The following is a 21,028-nucleotide window of genomic DNA, read 5'->3' as shown; positions in this document are numbered from 1 at the left end:
TAAATGCTAACAGCATTGGCAGCTGCAAAGACAAGGATGTACTGCCCAGGTTGTAACAGACTTTGAAAGCTTTGTGACACCAGTGACACAAAATCTCACCCCAAACAGCTCAGATGGAGTCCCAAGCACTTTCTTGCTTGTTTTTGCTCTGCTCTTAGCTTGACAGCTGAAAAACAACCTGGAGTTTCAGAGGGGCTTGCTGGAGAGGCTCAGGAGGAGGGAAAATGCTGCAAATTCAGGAAAATTTCCAGAGGCTTGGATCTGGAGAAGGTAAGCGCTAGAGGAAGGGGTGGGAGCTGTTAGCACTCAGCTGTAGAAGTGGAGGAGGTTTGAAGTGAGCTCAGAGCTGGTGCTTGGAAGGGGTCAGATAAGGAAAAGATGCAGTAACAAAGCCAGCCCCAGATGCCACATCTGCAGATGTGACCCTGTGAAAGGGACCTGCACAAGCTCCTTCTGGGAGGTAACCAGAATCTGGTGGGGAAATTCTGAGCTCACCACAGCTTTAAGCCAGACTTAAAATCCCTCTTCTTTCCTTTTCATAGCCTTTAACTGGGCTGATGCAGCATTTGGGGGACCCCAGCAAGGGCTCTGGGTCTGAGGCTGTCCAGGAACAGTGCTGTGCCCTGCAGCTCCTGTGCTGACGAGCAGGGCAGGAGCATTTGCAGTCACATCTCTCATGGCATTGCTTCCCTCTTCCACAGTGAAAAACAAGTATTTCCACTGGCTTCCCAGCATGCCAGACAGCAGACACTGAGCAGAGACCTCGGAGATGTTTGGAGAGGAGTAAGCAGCCACATGAAAGCAGCGGAAAACGTGCTCCCAGCCCCTTTGAGGGCTCTGCTGCTCCGGAGGCAGGGATCCCACCAGCATCCTTTGCTCAGGGCTTTCACTTTACAGGGTGCAGCCAAGTCTCCCAAGAAGGAAAATATTCAAAGATGCTGACAACTCCTTTAAGCCTCACGAGTCTTGTGGTGAATGGGATTATTCAAGCCAGGCTTGGGAGGGAGCAATGTCCTTGCAGTGATGCTGAAAAAAAGCTTCGGGATCTGAAACCCATGCTGACCACGGCACTGGCTTGTGCACTGGGAAAGAGAGCCAGCTCTTTACCACTGCCTCTTGTCTTTCTTCTCGTGTTCCTGTGAGGAGTAGAGCTGAGCTTGTGTACAGCCTTCTGACAATCCTAAAATTATGTACTGAGAGTCCCAAGCAGGAGTTTGGGAAAAGAACCATGTCATTTTACAGTGCCAGTTTCTGGGATAACAGCGAGGAGAGCCAGGGAGGGGAAGCACAGTGGACAAAGAGGTGTTTCAGAAGTAAGGATTTGCTTGTAAGGTGTTTAAAAGGGATTGGGAGCAAGAGAAAAACTAGATTATCTGGTGGTATTGGCGTCTTCCCTGTGCTGAGACCTCTGGCGTGTGTGTAGGGGCTTTCACCCCCTGCCATGCTCTTGAACAGCTTCAGGCATGTTCAACCTCCAGCCCTCAGGTTGGGGTCACATTTGAGAGTATTTCCCTTACAGAACAAACCCAGAACTAAAGCTTCCCCTTTGCAGGGTGGGGATGCTGTAAGGGTGCAGACTGGGGGAAAACCTGCCAATAATAACAATACCGACATTCCTAATAAACCATTGCTGGTCTCTCTCAAAAATACATTTTCTTGAACTGTATTTCCAGCTTGGCAAAGAAAACTAAATTTACTGACATGAATTTCCACACAGTCATGCCATGAGGAAGGAAGGAAACAAAAACAAAAAAAAAAAGCTGAAAGAATTGGTTTGTTTAAAAAATATGTTCAATAAAAAGCACTTTTTTTCTTTGGAAGGGCTGAAGAGAGGAGGGGAAGGGATGGATAAATAAGAAACTGCTGTGGTGGGTCAGGAAAAGCAAAGACTGGCAGCAAAACCCCTGTGTTGGCTTTGTTTCAGTGTGAAGGGCAGGGACAGACTTGTTTTAATCCTGTGTGCTGAGGCATAAATCAGTAAATCATTCCTTGTGCCGTACAAAACCACATGGGAATTCTGTATCCTCCCTCTGACACTTCCCAGCCTGCGTGGAGCCCAGGTCCCTGCTCAGTGAGGGACCAGGGCAGACTCCTGGGCTTCTCCCTGCTGGCAGGGCAGGTCTGGGTCAGCTGGGAGCTCTCATTCAGGGGTCCTGGTGCCTGTGGGTTCTGCAGGAGGGCAAGCAACACCTGAACATGTGTTGTCCCTATCTCCCAGGTCCTTGAACCAAGGATGCAGGATGCTCTGGGTTTGGGGTGACAGCATGTGGTGTCCTGGGGCTGGAGCAGTGATGTGTGAGGGGCCTGGTGGGGGAGGCAGCTGTAAGACACCCCTGTCCACCCCCCCAGCACATCCCCATCGTCCCTTCAGGCCCCTCAGAGCTCCACCCTCTGCTCCATCTGGATCCATCTGGAGTACAAACAGGCTCTAGCACCACCCCCTGCCCTCTGGGCCACCTCAAACAGCTGGAGCGAGGTAAACCTGACAAGTTTTTATATGTACAGAGATGCTCATCAACCCCCCCCCGCTCCCGCACCTCAAGTCCCCCAGTAAAAGCCAACCAAAAGAGCATTTAAAATTAAAAGTAAAAAAAACCCAAACCAAACCAACAACAATCGACCTCCCCCCCACCTCAAAAACCCCCCAACCCAGTCCCCAACTGGGTCTCAGGTGGCAAACGGGGACGTGCTGTGTCCCCAGGTGTGGTGGAGATGGGATTAAAGTGACCTCTTCAAAACGGGGTGTGGGGGGAGCCAGGCCCCCGGTGCTGTCCTGTGCTCCCCCAGCTCACTCTGGCCAGCGCTGGGGACAGGGCAGGGAATCAGTAGTATGAGCTGGCCCAGGCTGTGCCCTGGGGACAGTCCTGGAGTGTGGCCCAGACACCGGGGTGACAGTTCATAGGTAAAAAGCTAAAAAGTTGGTGGGGGCTGGCAAGGAGGGCGGCACAGGGGAGGAGGCACTGAGCCCCCCCTCAGGCCACTGTGTCCCCACTGGTGTCCTCCACAGCTGGCAGGTGCCCTTAGGACTCCGAGGAGGAGTGGGAGACGCTCTGGAGCAGCGATTTGTAAATGGCAGAGTTCAGGAAGCGGGGGTAGGAGTCTCTGTGCATCAGCGTGTAGATCTGGAGCTGCGCGTCGTCGAAGGTGTGTGAGGACGGCTCCTGCATCTTCCGGTTGATGACCTCCCGCACCCGTGAGTCCAGGCTCACCTGGGAGGCACGGAGAGAAACTGCGGGCTGGGGGACACCAAAGGACAAACCCCCAGCCCCAGCACCCATTCCTACACCCACTCTCACGGGAAATTGGGTATCAACGCGGCACCAGATGTGAGGAGACCACAGGGTGCTCCATCCCAGAGAATATTGGCACTGAAGCCTTGGTGGTTTGGGAGGATTGCAGGGAGGAGTGGGAAGCTCTCTGGGTCCCCTCTGTGTCCCCCGGCTGGGCACAGGGAGGTGGGGTGGGGTGCTCCTGCCCTGGGTACACCCACTCCGGGGATGCTGGCGGCAGGGATGCAGCATTTCCTCAGCCCGCTGGTGCCCTCGTGAGGTCTCGGCCCCGCAGCACAACCCGGCCCGCGGTCCCACCGCCGGCAGCGTCCTGGGGGTTTTGGGGGGCTGGATATCCCCTTCCCACCGCCGTTACCCTGCCAAACTCATCCCCAAACTGTCGCAGGGCTCTGTCAGGAGCTGGAACAGAGCCCTCTCCCTAAGAGCCCTCCCCAGCCCCATTTTAGCCTGAGCCCTCCCCTCAAAGGCTGTGCCTCCTACCTCCTTGGGAGAGAGGATGGAGATGTAATCCTCGTAGATCATCCTGGCCTTCTCGTCAATGGTATGCTTGTTGCACTCGGTTTTGAGCTCCTCACATGCCAGCCAGAAGAGCATGTTCTCCTCGCTGTACTCAGTCCGCAAAAACTCCCGGAAGACGTTGCGCCCCGCCGGGCTCTTCATCAGCTTGTCGAAGGACTGTGCCCAGCCCTGCACCTCCTCCGGTGTGGGTTTGGCGCTGACAGGTCCGGGGGAAGGCAAGGGGATGGGTTACAGCTGGCCAGGGAGGGCTGTGGGTCCCCACTGTGTCCCTCCTGCTCAGCCCTGGTCCCTTCCCAGAGGAACTGTGCCCAAAACCATCCCTGTGCTCATGATGAAGCTGTTTCTGCTCAGGCTCCAGAGTTACGGAGCTTTCAGGGGTCAGTTATGGGGTCTGTCCCACCTCTGCTCAGCCAGGCTGGAGCGTGGCCTTGCTTTTGGCTGGATTTCCCAAACTGGGATGTATTTTGGTGCTGGCTTTGCAGAAATCCCAAAGGGAGCAAAAGCACTCCCGTGGCAGAGAGGGAACTCTGCCAAGAGAGGCTGGCATGGGTCCATCACCCCTCTTAGCGGAGGAGGGAGAGAGGGAGGCTGCTCCCCAGCAAATGCTCAGCACCTGCTCAAGCAGGCCAGGTACACTCATTATCCACGGCTAATTACCACATCTGACCCTAACCCAGCTGTGCCAGGCACTGCACAGAGCACCCAGGCTGTGCTGTCTGAGGGAGGTCACACTTGTCACTCAGGACACAGGGCTGGGTGCCATGGAGGGTGGCAGAGGAGACAGTGCCATGCTGTGCCATGCTTGTCTACAGCACTGCCCTTGTACTCACCACGCTTCACAGTTTGGAATGGTCTCCAGTTTGGTCTCCCGGGATGCCCTCCATGCTCGCTCCCGGTCCTCGTTCCTAACAGGGAGACAGAAAGGTAGTCAGGGGCATTGGGGACACATGTAGACCCCACCTCGACCCCTGAATCTCCTCCGTGGGCACCAGCACCCCCCACCCATGCCTTCCTCTCACCCGCTGCCCTGGTGCTGTCACTGTGCAAGGGTGTCCCTGTGGTGTCCCTGTGGTGTCCCTGTGGTGTCCCTGTGCTCAGGCGCTGCTGTGGCCCCGGTCCTGCTCCACCACCCGGGCAGTGTGCCAGGGATGTGTGCCAGAACTGAGCCGAGCCGGAGTGGCCGCAGCAGCCGGCAGAGGTCAGTGCTGGATTGGCCCAAGGCGAATCCATCGTGAACTGTCACGAATAATCACCAATAAATAAACAAAGGTTTGTTGGTGACACGCCAGCACCGGTCCAGCCTGGAGGCAGACGGTGGGATAGAAGTGTTGGGGCTTGGGGTTGCGGTGTTCCCTGTCCCTGTGTCCCCTTGCCCCTGGGGGTGCTGGTGGCACAAGCAGCCACCAGCCAACTTCCCTTGGGCCCTTGCATTTCGGTGCCCGGCACTGACCGCAGCCCTTCCTGCTTGCGACACCGTCCCTTGCTGCTCACACAGGACTGACTGTGCAAACCTCTGTCCCAGCGTGGGTGGCTGGGGTGGGTGAAGCTGTGGGCATGTCCCTGCCTGTGCCACCCCCAGGGCTGACTGTCTGGCATGCCTGAGCCCCACGCAGCAACCAGCACTGCTTGCTCCAGGAACAGGATATGTGAGGGATATCTGTCCCATATCTGGGATTTCTGCTCTATCTCTGCTCACAGGCTCTTGCAGAGATGAAGGAGAGATATACGGAATGCCACCAAGCCCAGGGCAGTGTCTAGGAGGGAGATGCATGGGGCTCAGCTCCAGGGCTTGTTGCTCCTCCAAGCTGGCTGCTCTGGGCGGCTGTAAAGCCCAAAGCTGCTGCAAAGCCTGGAGCCATCAGCAATCTCTGAGCCGGCAGATGCTGAGGAGAAAGAGCAGATGGGCTCTCCGATATCTGGGCTATCCAGAGAATAAGGAGCTGGAGATGCTCAGTAAGGACAGGAGATGCAGATGGAGGCAAGCAGCTGGTTCCATCCTTGGATTTGGGCAGTGCTGGGAGGGGCAGGGCTGGACTCTGCACCCGCTGCTTCAATGCAGAGCTTCCCAGAAGGTCTCGTATGAACCAGGGCCATCCCTCCCCGGACACCATCAGGGCAGCACTGGGGAGTCCCACTGCTGCTTTCTGCTCTATGTGTTTTAAGAGATTTGGCTGATGGACAGAAGTCACAGCGGACCCAGGCTCAGCTGAGCTCTGTGCCAGGGGGAACCCCATGCCACAGCACCACTGGTGCCCATCTGCTCCACGGCACTCACACCTGTCTAACCAAGCACCTGTCCTGCTCTCCACTCCCAACCCACTGAGCACACAAGTGATCCAGAGGCTCAGCTCAGGGAGTGGGACCATCGCCATCCTGGTTGCCCTCCAGCACCCACTGCCTGTGGCTTGGGTACCACAGCTGCACTGCAGGGGTGCAGGGAACCCAGCAGTGGGGGCTGCTGTGGGACCCCATCACCCTCAGACCTGGTCACCTGCCCAGGCAGCAGCTGTGTCCAAGCACTTGGTGCTGCACAAAGCATGGAGGAGCAACAACAGGTGTGCCCAAGGCCAGGTTGGACAGGGCTTGGAGCAGCCTGATCAAGTGGAAGGTGTTCCTGCCATGGCAGAGGGTTGGAACGAGATGACCTTTATGATCCCTTCCAACCCAAGCCTTTCTATGATTCCATGACCTGCCCTACCTATGGGATGACGAGTGGGTGGGTGATGCTCACTGACCCTGCAGGAGCCTGGGCCGGGTGGGCAGTGGGACATACCATGAGCAGCTGCAGCAGCAGCACCAGCAGAAGCAGCAGGCGTTGGGACGGTGGTTGCTGGCGGGTTGCACCGTTGTCGGAGAAGTCTCATGCCGGGACATCGGAAGGGGTGACTCTGCGGACGCGGGTCCTGCGTACTGAAAGGCAGGAGGGTGGAGCAGGTCAGTGACCTGCAGGTGACCATCCCCCACCTTGTGCATGCACACAGAGGTACGGGAGGAACCCCCGTGCTGTGACTTGCTGTGATTTAGGTTTGGACACTGCTCGCCAGCCTGGTCACCCCTCACCTGCGTCCCAGCCTCATACACGGTGGACGGGGTTGGGTCGTGCTTCGGGGGCTGTTCTGCCGCTCTCTGCTCCTCCCAGCCCGCGGGTGAGCCGTGAGACCCCCCGGCTAATGTCCCTGCCGCCTCCTGGGTGGAGCCTGTGGGGAGGGAGAGGAGTGGCACCGCGTTACTGCACAGGAACCCCTGGCTTCGAATGGCTCCGGGGGCTGCTGAGCGCTGGGGAAAGCTCTGGGCAGGTGGTGTGCGAGGGCAGGGCAGCAGGCAGAAAGTGCAGGAAAAGGAAGTGAGAAGGAAAGTTGAAGAGGAAATGCATCGGGAGATGCTCTGCCAGCCCCCTGCTTTGCCTGGGATCCCATCCCACACTTTGGGGATGCTGTGAGGCTCACTGCAGGCAGCAGAGGGGTTTGGCAGGGTGAGGGGCTCAGTGCTGGCCCTGCACCCCCCTGGTCATGCCCCATGCCATGAGGAAGAGTGGCTGAAATCCCTGGTGTCTCCAGGCAGAGGATGGGGAAGTCAGAGCTGTTCCATGGCACCCTGTGAGTGGAAGGCAACAGGGGGGTGGTGGTGAGTTTTCACAGCTCCTGGAGCTAAACCAAACCTCATCCCATGCCACTTGCCTGTCCCTGCCTGCACCTCTGGCTCAGCCTGGAGCAGGGATGCTCCTGGGAGGAGCGATGCTGGATGCTTGGCTCAGCATGGGCAGTGGTTATGTCATGGCCACAGCTGGCTCCACCTCCCTGTGCCCTGCCAAGGGTGATGGGCAGCAATCACGGCCCTTCCCCTGCCAGAAGGAAGGATTGGGAGCAGTGGCAACAGCCAGGGAGAGCCCCCAGACATCTCAGGCTCAGCATCCCCATCTTGAGCTCCCCCAGGTCTCATCACCTTGGGTCTGAGTCCTGCTGTGGACTCAGCAATGGGACAGAGCCAGGGTGTGGGACAGAGCTGGGGACACAGCTGTCCCCATAGCCATCTGTGAGCCCTTGGGGTGGAACCCCCATGTTCCCAGCACAGCCATCACCCAGCAGTGCCTTCCTGTGCCCTCGCAAACCCTCCCACAGTCCCAGTGCTCCCACAGGAATGAAAAAGGAGAGTCTGTGTTTCACTTCCAATTGTCCCTATTTATAGCCCCAAGTGCTGGCAGGACGGCTGTGACCTTGTCACCTGGTTCAGCAGCAGCTCTGCTCCCTCTTGCACCATGCTGCCCTCGGGTCCACTTAACCCCCCACTTTTTCCCTTTCCTTTGCTTCTCCTGGCCCAAGCATCATCCACTCCCAGCATCCCTCTTCCTGCTGCCCACTCACATCCCACTGCTCATCCCAGCACAGCCAGGGGCTGCAGCACCAACCACAGCAACTGGTGTCGAGGCTGTGGGGATGGGGTGAGCGGGAGGAAAACCTGACTGGGAAAACCCTGCTCCCTCCCAGCTCACCCTGCCTCTGCCACAGCCCTGGGCTATGGAATGGCTGGACTGGGGGTGACTAAGGGACCAGGGTGTGGGGACATCCAGGTACTTCATCTGGCTCCTTGGCCAGAGCTGACCCGCAAGTGGCTGAGCACCCTGGAGAGGCAGCAGGAGGAGGTGGCATCCCCTGGTAGGAGCATCCCCTTCCTATGCCAAGGGGTACGCTCAGCACCTGGCCAGGAGCAGGATCAGATCACTGCTCACCCTGGGTGCTGTGGGACACACCCAGGGCCACTCCAGAGGAGCAGGCTGTGACATGGGAACAGGGAGAAAGGAGCTGTGGGGCTGCACAGGGACCTTGGCCCACAGCGCCAAGTTGGTGTGATCCTTGCTGGCACCAAAAGGCAGTGCCAGCACATCTGGATTGGCACCAAAGGCCAAGGTCAGCACATCCTGATGGGCACTGAAGGGCACTGTCATCACACTCTGTATTTGCAGGCATGATTTCCCAGCACTGTGCACCCCTTAATGCCTCTGCCACGTTCCCACCTAACCACTCTGGCGGGGCCTAGGTGCCATGGGGCTGTCACCAGCTGCCCCAGTGCCAGGCCCTGCCGTGGGGCTGCTGGGGCTGGCAGATAGGGAAGTGCTGGAGGGAAGGCGAGGGCATGCGCTCGAGGCTGCAAAAAGAGGAAGGACGACAAAAGGGGACATTTCCCCAGAGAGAAGAGACGCCTCAAAAGCCACCCTCCCTGAGCTCCCCAAGCCCCTCATGAGTCTGGGAGCTCCTGTGTGCTGGGTGTCCCTGGGCCATGCCAGCTCATATGCCTGTGATGTCCCCGTGAGTCTGGCACCACACTGTGCTCTCACCGAATGGAGAAGGGACCCTCTGTGCACCCGGACAAGATGAACTCTCCCCAAAATCACTTTCAAAGGGGAACCACCCCTTCCACCAGGCCTGCTGACATGCTGGCCCCATCCCACACACCTGCACATGAAGCTCCTTGTATTCTGCTCACCCTGAGCAAAGCAGCCACTGCCAACTCTGCAGCATGGAGCACAAATCAGCGCCCACCCCAGGGCAGGAACACCCCCAGCACAGCCTGTGCTGACCCCTGACGTGCCCACCAACCCTGTGCCGTGGGTGCTGGGAGGACTGGGGGGTGTGGGAGCAGCTGTGGTGTGTCCGTACCTGCAGCCTGGCCATTGCCCCAGCCAGGGTGACCCGGCCGGCTCAGGGGGTGCGCGGCATCGCCAGGACCGCCGGCTCTGCGGGCAGGGAGGGTGGGGAGAAAAGAAGAGAGAAAGAGAAAAGAAAAGCGGCCGAACATCCTCTCACAGGAAAGGGAGTGGTAAGGGAAGTGGCAAACTCAACCGAAGAGTTCAGGCCTTTTTTGGGAAAGCCCCAGCCCGGCCCAGACGCTTCTCCTTGCTGCTCCATCACGGGGCCAGCTGCCTCGGTGGGGCACGACAGGGGCACAGTGGGTCCCACCAGGGGCTGAGCCTGCCCAGCCTCCTGCTTCCAGGTCAGCCTCCTGCTTCCCAGGAGGGCTGGAGCTGGCAGCTGCTGCAGACACGAGGGCAACCAAGATGGGGCTCCCCAGCCAGGACTGATGGCAGCTTCGCAGATATAGCCCGAGCACGCTGGCGCTGGAACAACCCCCTGGCCAAGGAAGTCGCTCTGCCGAGAGCGACAGGCAGGATATGTCCCCAGGGCGTGTGCAGGCTGCGCCGAGGTCCTCGGTGATCAGCCGAGGCCACTTCAAAGCGACAGCGCTTTCCGCCACGCTGTGCTGCCGGTGTCCCCAGGCTTCCAGCGCTGCCCGCAGGGCACAGACACCGGCAGCGAGGTGGGCAGTGCGGGAAAGGGGCTGTGCTGAGGGTGGGCTGAGTCAGAGCCGCCGGCAGCATCGTCCGTGCGAGGTGGGATGTGCCAGCCTGATGCACAGAGCGCAGCCCTGCTCCCTCGGCCAAGAGTGACTCACAAACAAAGTTGTTTGGTTTTTTTTTCCCTCTTCAGGAAAAAAGAAACAGAAGAGAGAGAGAGAGAGAGAAATCAGCCTCCCAACCTCCGTTTTCTTGATTAAATTCACCCTCGGCACTGCTGTGGGCGGAGGAGACTCCAGCCCACAAGCGACCAACACCGCTTGTGGTCTCTGCTGGCGGCTGCCCCTCAATGGCATGGTCTCACCGCAGGTGGAAAGGGCAGAAAAGGGGAGAAAGAGGGAGGAGGGATGCTGGCACCCACCCCCGCTTCCCTGGGGCAGTGCCGTGTGCCTGTTATCAGCTCATCCCAGCGCCCGGCTCAGCACAGCCGCTTCCCTCGCCTTCCCCGGGACACGAGCTGTTATCTCCTGTCCTCCCGGCATCCCAAACCCAGCGCGGTTGTGCTGCTGCTGTTCCCAGCCCCACTCCATCCGGATGGAAACCTGCCGGTCACCCAAAAGTTACCACCGGCTTTGGCAGCTCCTTCCCCTCTGTGCCCCAGGGGCTCAGCGGAGCTCTGCTTCTCTAGGCGCTTGAATCTCATTTATTTCCCAGATGGTTTTCCGGGATTCCCTTTGCTGCTACCAGGCAGGGAGAGAGAGCTGGGAGTTGTCAGAATACAGCCACGTTCCCACGGCCCCTGGCACCCCTAGCACCGAGGGTCTTTTTATTCTCTGGCCACCTCTTGCCACCCTCCACCCCAGGAAGGACATTCCCTTCACATTTTATGGGTCCAAACCGGGACAGCAGCTTTGCTGCTCATCATAGAATCCCCTGGGGGTCATCTGGGTGGGGGCAATGCACAGAACCCCGGTGGCAACGGAGATCCCAAACCTGGCCAAGTCCCTGCCACAGGCCAGTGATGCCTCAGCGGGCAGCAGCACTGGATCCGATCCCTCTCCACGCCTCGGAGGAGCTGCAAACACCCATCACCTGCCAGACCAGCCACGCTGGATCAGCACAAGGAGAGCTTGGCAGCCCCGGCCGCCCGCGTGCTGCTGGATTCTCCAGTGTCTAATAAGGGCTCAGCACTGCCTGCAGCTTCCCCACCCCCTCCATGGCATTCTCCCAAAAGGTCCCAGCACCTCTGATCTCTGCCAAATTTGGCTGGAACCGGCCACCGAGTGCAACCAGAGGAGAGGCAGCGCAGCAGGCAGCTGGGGTGGGTGGCAGAGGGCTGGCACCCCCCGGGACCCCTCTGCCGGGGTTACCCCATGGAAACCGCCGAGGCAGCACCGCCGAGCCCCACAGCTGCCTCCCGCCCCCGCAGCCTGTCCCAGCCACCTGCCAGCAGCACAGGAAGTTTTAGGAGTTATTTTTAGACTCGGTTTTCAATCCCCCCCTTAGCAATCTTTTAGAAAAAGATTAAAGAGGTTGAGGGTTTGAGCCCCCTGGCTCTGCGGGATGGGGCTGGGCTGACCCCAATCCTACCAGCACGGAGGTGCCAATGATCCCTGGCACTGGCTGGGTGGGCTCTCCAGCTCCTGCTGGGATCAGGGGCTGGTTATGTTCCCGTGGCTGCACCCTGCCGTGTCCTTGCTGTCCTGCGAGCCCATGGCACTGGTAACGCCGCAGATGTGCCCGTGCACGTGGCAGGGGTGGCAGTGGCCAGCGGGGACTTTTGGGGAGATCCTCTGCCCTGCAGTGATTTTTCTGCCATTCCCAAGGCAAGTCCTGCTGATGGGAACTGTAAGATGCTTCAGTGTGTCCAAACACCTTTGCACCACGGCAGCTGACAGCCCCTCTCCCACCAAGAGGAGGACAATGCTGGGGTCCTTCTCCAGACCAGCCATCTTCTCTGTTCCCAGTGTATTTCTACTTGAGCATCCTCCAAGCCAAATCCCACCATGAGCTCTCTCAAAACAACACATAGACCTCTCCAGCACCTGCTGGGAAGAGAAGAGACCCATGGCTCTGTCCTGGCACCGTGGCTGCTGGGCAGCAGAACAGGCAGAGCGCTGCCAGCACCCACCCGCCTGGCCCCAGTGCACTGAAACAGAGTCAGTTATTTTATAGCATAAAAATAGCCCCCATGCCAATCAGCTGGGGGATGCAGAAAGGCAAGCCCTGACAATTATGTTTCTATTACTAGAGATACTGTGGTGCTAAGGCAGGAGACTGTTCTGCCTTCGGTAATGATCCATGGGAAAGGAGAAAGATCGGTGATCAATACCCAGCAGGGGCTAAACGGATGGAGGAGCCTGGTGGTTGATGGGAGGGAAGAGCAGAGGAAAGGGAGGGATATGGCACTGGCACGGCCAGGGTAAGAACTGAGCTGGCTGGGTGGTGGGTGTTCCTTGCTCATAGGATGCTGCCAGGCTGCTGGGACCACAGGACAGTGGCAATTTGAGGGATGAGGAATGGCACCTTTCAAGGAAATGAGGAACCAGCTGGAGAATCAAGGCAGGACTGGCATGAAAAGGAAGGACACTGCATCACAGGGCAATGCTGGATCAAAGGGCTGGCTTAGCACAGCTCTGAGAGCTCCCAACACAATTAAGGGGTGATTTTTCCCCCAGCCCCAGCACAAGACCAAATCCCACTGTCTGCATCTGGAGCCCTGCATGGGAAGCACCAGGAGGTGCATGAGGAGGTTTGGGAGCCTGTGCTGGCATGGGCAGGAGGTGAGTCTGACCACGCCGAGGACAGGTCTGGCCCTGCTCTCCAGCCACACTTCCTGCCCAAAGCATGGCCCCATGTGGCATTGATGTGGTCAGGGCAGGGCTGAGCCTGGCTCAACCAGCAGTGGGACCGGCCAGGCCAGGGCCACACCAGCAGGACAGCTGGGGACAAGGGGAGCATGTCCCAAATGCTGCACCCAGGGGCATTTGCCCACCGTAGTTCATTTAGCTCTGGTGCTGTTGCCTGCACACTGCCAGCCCTGAGGGATGCTGTGGGAGGACTGGCTTCAGGCAGATGTCACTTTGTGCCAGGGAGCACCCAGGGCTGGAACATGTCCCCAGCACCAGCTCCCTGGACTACAGCTTGCAGAGCTGGGCTTCCACTTGTAACAGAAAAACTTCCTCCCACATCAGATTTTTGTCCGACATTAAAACACTGAGGGACTGAGGAATGAGCCCACCAGGAGACCATCCTGCAGGCAAACACCCAGGGAAAGGGGGATTTGGTGACATGATGCCCTGCCCAAGTTCTGGAGCATTCCCAGGGTCACAGGTGAGCCCTGTGCTGTGATCATGGTGCCAGGGCAGCAGTGAGGCTCTCCCCTGCTCCACCCATGAGAAGTAACAGTGATTAGGGTGTGCAATTCACATCCTCCAAGTCCAGCTGCCCTGGTGGTTTAGACCCCAACCAAAGGGAAGATTGATTGTGAGGTTCAGCTCCATCACCCCAGGGAGGAGGTGGCAGTGTGGGGAGGAAGGAAGCACTGTCACCCTGCATGGCCCCATGCCACAGAGCTGGCCCTGGCCCTGGGACAGTGCCTGGCAGCATAGCTGCTGGATCCCACTGCTGCCAGTCAGGGCAGGAACGTCCTGGGTGCAGGAACCTGGCCATGGTGAGTTCCCATCGCAGGCATTCTGGGCTCAGATGGTGAGAGTGGACCTTGCAGAGGATGTCAGTGAGACCCCTGGTTTGACAGGCCATGGTGATGCCCTTTGCTGAACCCCCAGGATGCTGCAGGGTGCAGGTACCATCAGAGGACACCAGTTGCTGTCACGGCAATACATTTCTCCAGCCCCAAATCTGCTTTGCCAGCTCTCTCCTCCTGCTGAAACCAGACTCTCAGGAAGCATCCTCCCTTGGTTTTTGTTGGTTTTTTTCCAGTCTAGTTCGAAGCTTTCTGTTCCTTTTCCAGGGCTCCTGAGCACTAATGCCAATATGTACCTGTTTGTTCTTCCCCTGCCCTTTGCCCTGGAACGCTGCTTGGGCATTCACCTTCTGTTGGAGAAACCTACAGCCCTGCTTGGGTTCAAACCTGCAGGAGGGGGAGCCATCAGAAAACCCAAACCCTCACCCCAAACCCTTTTGCTGACCCCTTTAAGCTGAACCAGCAGTGCTTCCAGCACTGGGAGTGGGCTGCCAGTGCACCCAGAGCCACAGCCAGCTGCGGGAATGCTGGGGGCTTTGCTCCCCCCATGCCCATCCTGTTGTTGCCCTGGAGGCTTTGTGGCATTTCTGCCTCCAGAGTGGGCAAGTGCTGACAAGTGAGAATGGAGCGTGGCAAACCTGAGCCCTCGAGCCCAGTGTGTCTCCACAGCTGGAGCAAAGAGCCCTCAAAAGGTCAACCAAGGCTGGTTCCAAGTGGTTGGAGAACTGGAAAGGTGGCTTGTTCTAAAACTTGACCGTACATTTTCCTGCTGCCAGGAAACCCCCTTTTTTCCATGTCTAAGATGAATGGTGAAGCTGAACCCCAAAGGACTTTGTTGTTGTTTTCATTGCTGCTCCACCCTTCTCCTGGTTAAATTTTGCTTCCACGAAATGGCCAAGGGTGGGAGGTTTTGCAGGATGGGTGAGTGGCAGAGCACTCCCTGCCTCTCCTACTACACTCACCTGGGATGGCTGAGGTCCCATGGACCTGGAGGAGATGATGGGATGGGCTGAGGCATCACCCTCTATGCCCAGCACAGTGTCTGGGGAGGGGGAAAATCACATGCAGAAGCTTTCTGTTACTGGCCCACTCCAAAGAAGGAACCCAGTGGATTTCCAGCCAAAAATAACAGAAATAAAATAATTCTCCCTGCTCCCAGGGAGCGCTTTCGCAGAAGGGTGAAAGGTCGATCAAAACCCTGGGGTTGCTGCCTTGTTTTACACGGTACTCAGGATCTGGATGGAGACAGGATTCTGCCTTCACTATAGTTTTACCCCAAAGCCATCAGTTCCCATGTCCCAAGGAAGACTGGGGAGCTGCAGAGGGAACTCACCCCATGGCTTGTGAACCAGCACAGCCAATGGCTCCTGCAGAGCATGCACAGCTAGATTTAAGATGTTTGATCCCTGTGGAAAGTTCTGGATGTCCTGAAACCCATGGAAGCAGAGGGGAGAGCTGGCCAGTGGAGTTACTGGAGTTACCATCACACCCACTGGATGGCTGAGGCAGAGAGGATTTGGGATTTTCTGCAGGTCACTCTCCCTTTGCTGTATGGGGCAACCCATGGAGAGGCAGCTGGGGAAGGAACAGGGCTGGCTGAGCCCAGCAGTGATGGGAATGAGCTGGAGGAGATTCGTGTGGCATTGGTGCAGGAAGGACAGGCTATAAGGAGATGCCTGTGGGGCTGGATGCCTGTTGCCTGAGCTGCCAGAGCAGGGGCAGCAATGGCACCACAAAGCTGCTTCCCAGTCTGACAGGGTGGTTGGAGTTCCTGCGAGTTCAGTTCCTTCCTCTCACACCACAGAAGATGTCGGACACTCTTCCCCTATCCTGTCCTCCCCATGGGCAAACCCCATGTTGTAACACATGGGGGATGCAAAAAGCCACTGAAAAAGTCCAGGATCTTTTCTTCTTCCCAAAATAAGAGACAACTACGAAATAATGTATATAAACAGCTAGTTTTAGATTCCCCCCTCTCTGAACAGCTTCTGTAATGGAAATGCAGAGAGAGATGTGCAGATGAATAAGGAACTGAGCAATAGGAAGCCTGGGGCGAAGGCTGTGGGCACTGGATCACTTGGAACCCGCTGTTTTTCCAGGCAAGAGCCCAGAGTGCTGAACCTTGAGAGTGTGGCATGGCAGGGGTGATGCCTGCTGGCCTTGCCCTGTCCAGGCTGTTCTTTTTTGTGGTGCTCAGGCACGGACAGGGGTTGGCGCAGGAACTGATCCGAGGAGCTGAAGGGTAAAGGCAGGGTGGCTCTTACCTCCTCCTGAGCTGACTTTCCAAAATTATTTTATCCAGAAGATAAAAATATGGAAAAGAAAAAAAAAAGAGGAAAAGCCACAGCAGCTCGAGCTCACGCTCTGCAGAGGCTGAGGAGTGATACAGTGGTTGCTCTGCCACTCCTGACCTGTTGCTCACAGGCAAGAGCTCTGAGCACTGAGCTCACCCTCTCTCTTCGCATCAGCCCAGATGAAACCCAAGATGCTGGAGCCCAAGTCCAGCCTAAAAGCAAAGACTAGAACCAAAGCTAAGGAAGGATGGGAGAGGATGCTCTTCAGGAGGCGGATGAAATGTGATGTGCTGCTCCAGCACTTTGGGCAGACTCAGAACCGACTACCTTGCCAAGGTATTCCTCTCCCTTACCCTCTCTGGGTTTCATTTGAATTATTTGATTATTTGCCTTCAGTTCCTTGTTTCTTTTAATATTGATATCAAAATGGGTGCCTGCACCCTGACTGAGATATATTCATGTCACTAAACTCCTGCTCCTCCACTACAATCCTGTGAGGTGGAGGTTGTTTAATTGCTGAAGAACATGACTGTATTTTGATTAGTGGCTTGAGTCATTTGTGGGGAAGGGCTGACGCGGAGCAGCTAAAATCCTTGTAGGGAAATCTGATGTGGCGCTCTCCCTTGGGAGATACTCTGAAATATGTGCCCACTGGGGCGACCCGTTTTCCCAAAGAAAACGACGTGCACCAGGCCAGCAAATGCCACGGCTCCCTCATCCAGCGTGACACGGGATGAGCGTCTCCATCGACGGGGAAGGAGATGCATCCAGAGGGGAATGAACTCCCCTCGCAGCAGGGGAATCCCTCCCACTCGCTTAACACTTTTTGTTTAGTTTCTTAAATAAGGCCATGGATCCGTGCCAGAGCAGCCTCATGGAATTGGCGGGGAGAGGGAGCTTCCCGGGGGAACCTCCCCGTGCCCGGGGACGCGCGGTGACCTGAGCACGGCGCGGTGGCCACGCCTGGCCCTCTCCATCCCTCGGCCACGGAGAGGCAGCGCCAAGTGCCGGCATCCCGCGACGCCGCGCACGTGATGGGCTCGTGTTGGGTGACCGTCGCATGTCACGTCCCTTCGGGGGACAGCCGCACTCCCGACACCGCCGAGGCAGCTCCCTCCGGCCATCCCTTGGCCGTGCCGCTGCTGGAGAAGCCCGCGGGGAGCGGCGCTTGCGGCTGCCCTGACCTCAGCCAACCTTGCCGAGCCCCGCTGCTCGCCGAGCCCCGGCCGGCCGGGACAGGGCTGCCCATCGCCCCGGCGAGGCTCAGCACCCTTTGCGCGGTGCTCGGGGAGCTGCACGGGCAGGGAGAGCTCTGCCCGGCCGAGCCGCTGCGTGGATGCTCCGGCGCCGCCCTAGCACCCACCTGTGGGTGCAGAAGAGCCGGGAGGCCTCCGGAGGGAAATCCTCCCCGCAACCCCCGCCCCGGGCTGGGCAAACCCCGGTGCAGCCGGCCCTGCGGCTGGAGGGTGCCCCCCTCCTTCCCCCTCTCCATCCTCCTCCTCCTGGCAGGAGCCCTGCCCTCCCCTGGGGGGATGCGGCGGGGAGTTCCCCCTCCCGGCTCGGTGCTCGGGGTCCCCCCGCCCCGCCGGCCGGTCCCCACGGAGCATCCCCCCCGCCCCAGCGCTCGCACATGGGGCCGGTGACAGGCGGCAGCCGGACACACGGACGCGCGGACAGACAGACAGACACGGGCAGGGCTCTCCATCCTCCGCGGGGCTCGGAGCGTGTGGGGGGAGCCGCGCAGGAGGGAGGATGCCCGGAGCAGGGGTTCATGCAGGGGGAGCGTGCAAAGGGGCTGGGAGAGGCAGACGGGGTGGGCAAAGCGGGGTCCGCCGGGGGAGCGAGGCTGGGCTGGGCACCGGGCGAGGGAGGGGGCGATGGGAGCGCGTCCCCCCCATCCGCGGCACCCCCGGGCCGGGGCGCGGGGTACTCACGGGCCGGGCATCCGCGCCGCCGCCGCCGCCGCCCCCGGCCGCCGCCGCTGCGCTGCCGCCGGGCTGGGCACCGGAGGGAGAGGGAGCGGCAGCGGGAGCCGAGCGGCGGCGGCGGCACTGCGCAGGCTCCGGCCCGGCCCCGCCGGCCACTTCCGAAAGCGATTGCAGCCCTGGCACTTCCTCACGGCACACACACACACACGCGCACACACACAGACACCCACCCGCGGCACCCACAGCCCCTGCCCCCGGCACCGGCACCGGGCACCCGCTGTGTGCCCCGGCACCAGCATCACAGAACCGGCTCTGGTACCCAGTACCAGCACCCTGCACCCCGCCCCAGCACCCAGCCTCAAATAGGGGCACAGGACCAGCACCACGCACCCAGGACTGGCACCCAGCTCCAGCACCATTCACCCAGTACTCACCCCCAGCACCAGTACCAGGCACCAGCATCATGCACCCAATACTGGCACCCAGCACTGGGGGTCCCCTCTGCCCCTATGGGGTGTTTTCCCATCCCTGGGGGGCGGGGAAGGGCTGCCTGTGGAGCTGCCCCCCCCGACTACTCCCTGCCCAGGAGTGGCTTTCCCTATGTCAGTGCTTTTCTTTTCTCCAAAGCAGGGATTGTACATCACTAAAAATAAAGGGTGATAAAACTTTGGGAGAGAAAGGAGGCATAAAAATTTCATGATCTTGCCAGCCGGGGAAATTATCCCACTTTATTATTTAAAACCTCATTAAAAACCATTTCCCTGAGAGAGACAATGATCAAACCGCCATCAGTTGCAATCCTCGAGATGTGCACTCTGCGACGTGGGGGACGTGTTTAAAATAGGCCCCAAATGTGACTCCTCCAGTGAAAACACCACTCTGACCCCCACCTGTGTGAGTGGAGTCTCTGAGCCAAGTCCCTCTGCCTCTGCATGGGGGGATCAGACAGAACCGATGTTCCTCCCACATTTTCACCCTGCCCTGTCCGATACTCTGAATTTTCCTCTGTTCACCCATCCTGCTCACGACAGTGGGATCTACACAGCTCTCACCCAGGGAGGACCTGCCCCGGGACCTTTGCAGGCAAAGCAGTGCCCTTCCTCTGACTCCAACTTTTGCAAATCTTCTGAGCAGCTCCAGTGTGGAGTTGTGACTGCCAGTCTGCTCCCTCCTGCTGTGTGACCGGGCCACCAGCCCTCCTGATTTTCTTTAGCAATTCATTTAACTGGAAGCTCACAAATGCCCCTAAAGGCTCCCACGTCTTCAGGAACTGCTTTGTAGTGTGTGTTTGAGATTTTTAGAAAATCCCACGAATAGTCTCCCCATCCCTGGAAGTGTCCAAGGCCAGGTTGGATGGGGCTTGGAGCAACCTGGCATAGTGGAAGGTGTCCCTGCCCGTGGCAGGAGGTTGGGAGGAGATGAGCTTTAAGGTCCCTTCCAACCCACACCATTCCAGGATTCTGTGATATGGGCTTGTGATTTCTTGTGATTTTCCATGCAGTCTGTCCCTTCAGATGATGAAGAGAAAGCACGTTTGTTGTTTTTTTAGAAACGTGTGGACTGGGAGGAAATGCTTGGAGATTCCGAACCCCCTGCACAATGGGGCTGTCAGTGAACAGCCAGACTCGCAGCTCTGGCTGCCCAGGGTGCAGCAGCTCGGCCTTGCATATTTTCTAGCAATTGGGAATGCTGCGATCAATAGCCAGGAACACTCTCCGGGGCTGGAGAGCCGCTTTCCCCCCGTGCCAGTCTGGAGAGCTCCCGGGGAAGCACTGGCAGCATCCTGCCGTGCCCGGAGGCACCGGCGGAGAGAGGGGCAGCCTGGGTCGAGCGGTGTCTGTGCTGATCGGTGACAGCCGGGGGCGGAGGCACTGCCCGGAGCCCCCCGTGCCGGTGTCCCCTCGCCCTTACCGGGGCCGCTCCGCAGCGGAGCCGTCCCGGCGGTGCCAGCCCCGCGCCCGCCGCTGCAGTAGCGGGACCTGCCCGCAGATGCCGCCCGACTCCGCCGGGAGCGCGGCCGGCGGCGGCTCGGGCATCCCCGGGGGCTTGGGAGGGTCCCAGCGGTTCAGGGATCCCCGGCGGCTCGGGGGTCCCCATGGCTTGGGGACGCATCTTCGGTGCGGGGGTCCCCGGCGGCTCCCTGCCCTGGACTGCCGGTCGCCGGGAGAAGGAGCTTTGCGGAGCGGGGAGCGGGGAGAGGGGAGTGCGGAGCGGGGAGAGGGAAGCGGGGAGCAGGGAGTGCGGAGAGAGGAGCGGAGCCCCTGCAGTGCGGGGCAGCTCCAGCCCAGGAGAGCGGGGCAGCCGCACACCATCCCGGGAGAACCCGACGGACCGAACCGTTCCTCGGGTACCCGACGGACACATCCTAAGGGAATCCTGACAGCAAGAGCTGGGCACTCCCTTGGTGTTTTCTCTAATTTTGTGCAGGTGCTGTTGGGTGGGCTTAGACCTGGCCAGCAGGACCAGCCACTGCCCTCCGTGTGCTGGGCACTGCTGAGGTCACACCTCAAATCTGGTGCTTAGTTTTGGGCTCCTGATGACAGGAATGGCACCGAGGTGCTGGAGTGTGTCCAGAGAAAGGAAGAGAGCTGAGGAAGGGTCTGGAACACAAGGAGCTGTTTAGGAAGCTGAGAGGGCTCAGCCTGGAGAAAAAGAGGCTCAGGGAAGACCTTCTCACTCTCTACATCTAACTGAGAGGAGATTGTAGCCAGATGGGGGTTGATCTCTTCTCCCAGGTGACAAGCAAAAGAACAAGAGGAAATATAGCCTCAAATTGCACCTGCGAAGGTTTAAGTTGGATATAAGGGAAAATTTCTTCAGAGAAAGGGTTGTCCATCACTGGAGCAGGCTGCACAGGGCAGTGGTGGAGTCACTGTCCCTGGAGGGATTGAAAAGTGATGTGGATGTGGCACTTGGGGACATGGTTTAGTGATGGGCTTGGCAGTGCTGATTTAGTGGTTGGACTTGATCTTAGAGGGCTTGTCCAACCCCAACAATTCTGT

General features: G+C 58.6%; 1 protein-coding gene across 2 annotated transcripts; it reads right to left on the bottom strand.

Annotated features, from left to right (window-relative positions):
• Positions 1-1,647: 1,647 nt before the first annotated feature.
• Positions 1,648-18,131, bottom strand: RGS19 (regulator of G protein signaling 19). Of its 2 annotated transcripts, none has more exons than XM_085079333.1 (6): positions 18,033-18,131; positions 6,870-7,006; positions 6,583-6,719; positions 4,640-4,714; positions 3,771-4,005; positions 1,648-3,209 (listed from the first exon to the last, which is right to left on the bottom strand). In XM_085079333.1, exons 3-6 carry the CDS (start codon positions 6,681-6,683, stop codon positions 3,021-3,023), a joined length of 600 nt encoding a protein of 199 aa, XP_084935459.1. In that variant the 5' UTR covers positions 6,684-6,719; positions 6,870-7,006; positions 18,033-18,131; the 3' UTR covers positions 1,648-3,020. The 2 variants fall into 2 exon arrangements, with proteins under 2 accessions (XP_084935459.1, XP_084935458.1); XM_085079332.1 differs by lacking the exon at positions 18,033-18,131 and adding an exon at positions 9,464-9,743.
• Positions 18,132-21,028: the final 2,897 nt, after the last annotated feature.

Source organism: Lichenostomus cassidix, chromosome 20, assembly GCF_008360975.1.
Source record: "Lichenostomus cassidix isolate B80296 chromosome 20, HeHo_3.0, whole genome shotgun sequence".
Lineage (NCBI taxonomy): Eukaryota > Metazoa > Chordata > Aves > Passeriformes > Meliphagidae > Lichenostomus > Lichenostomus cassidix.
Note: the sequence above shows the minus strand (reverse complement) of the source record. Positions and strands in the feature narration are given on the sequence as shown.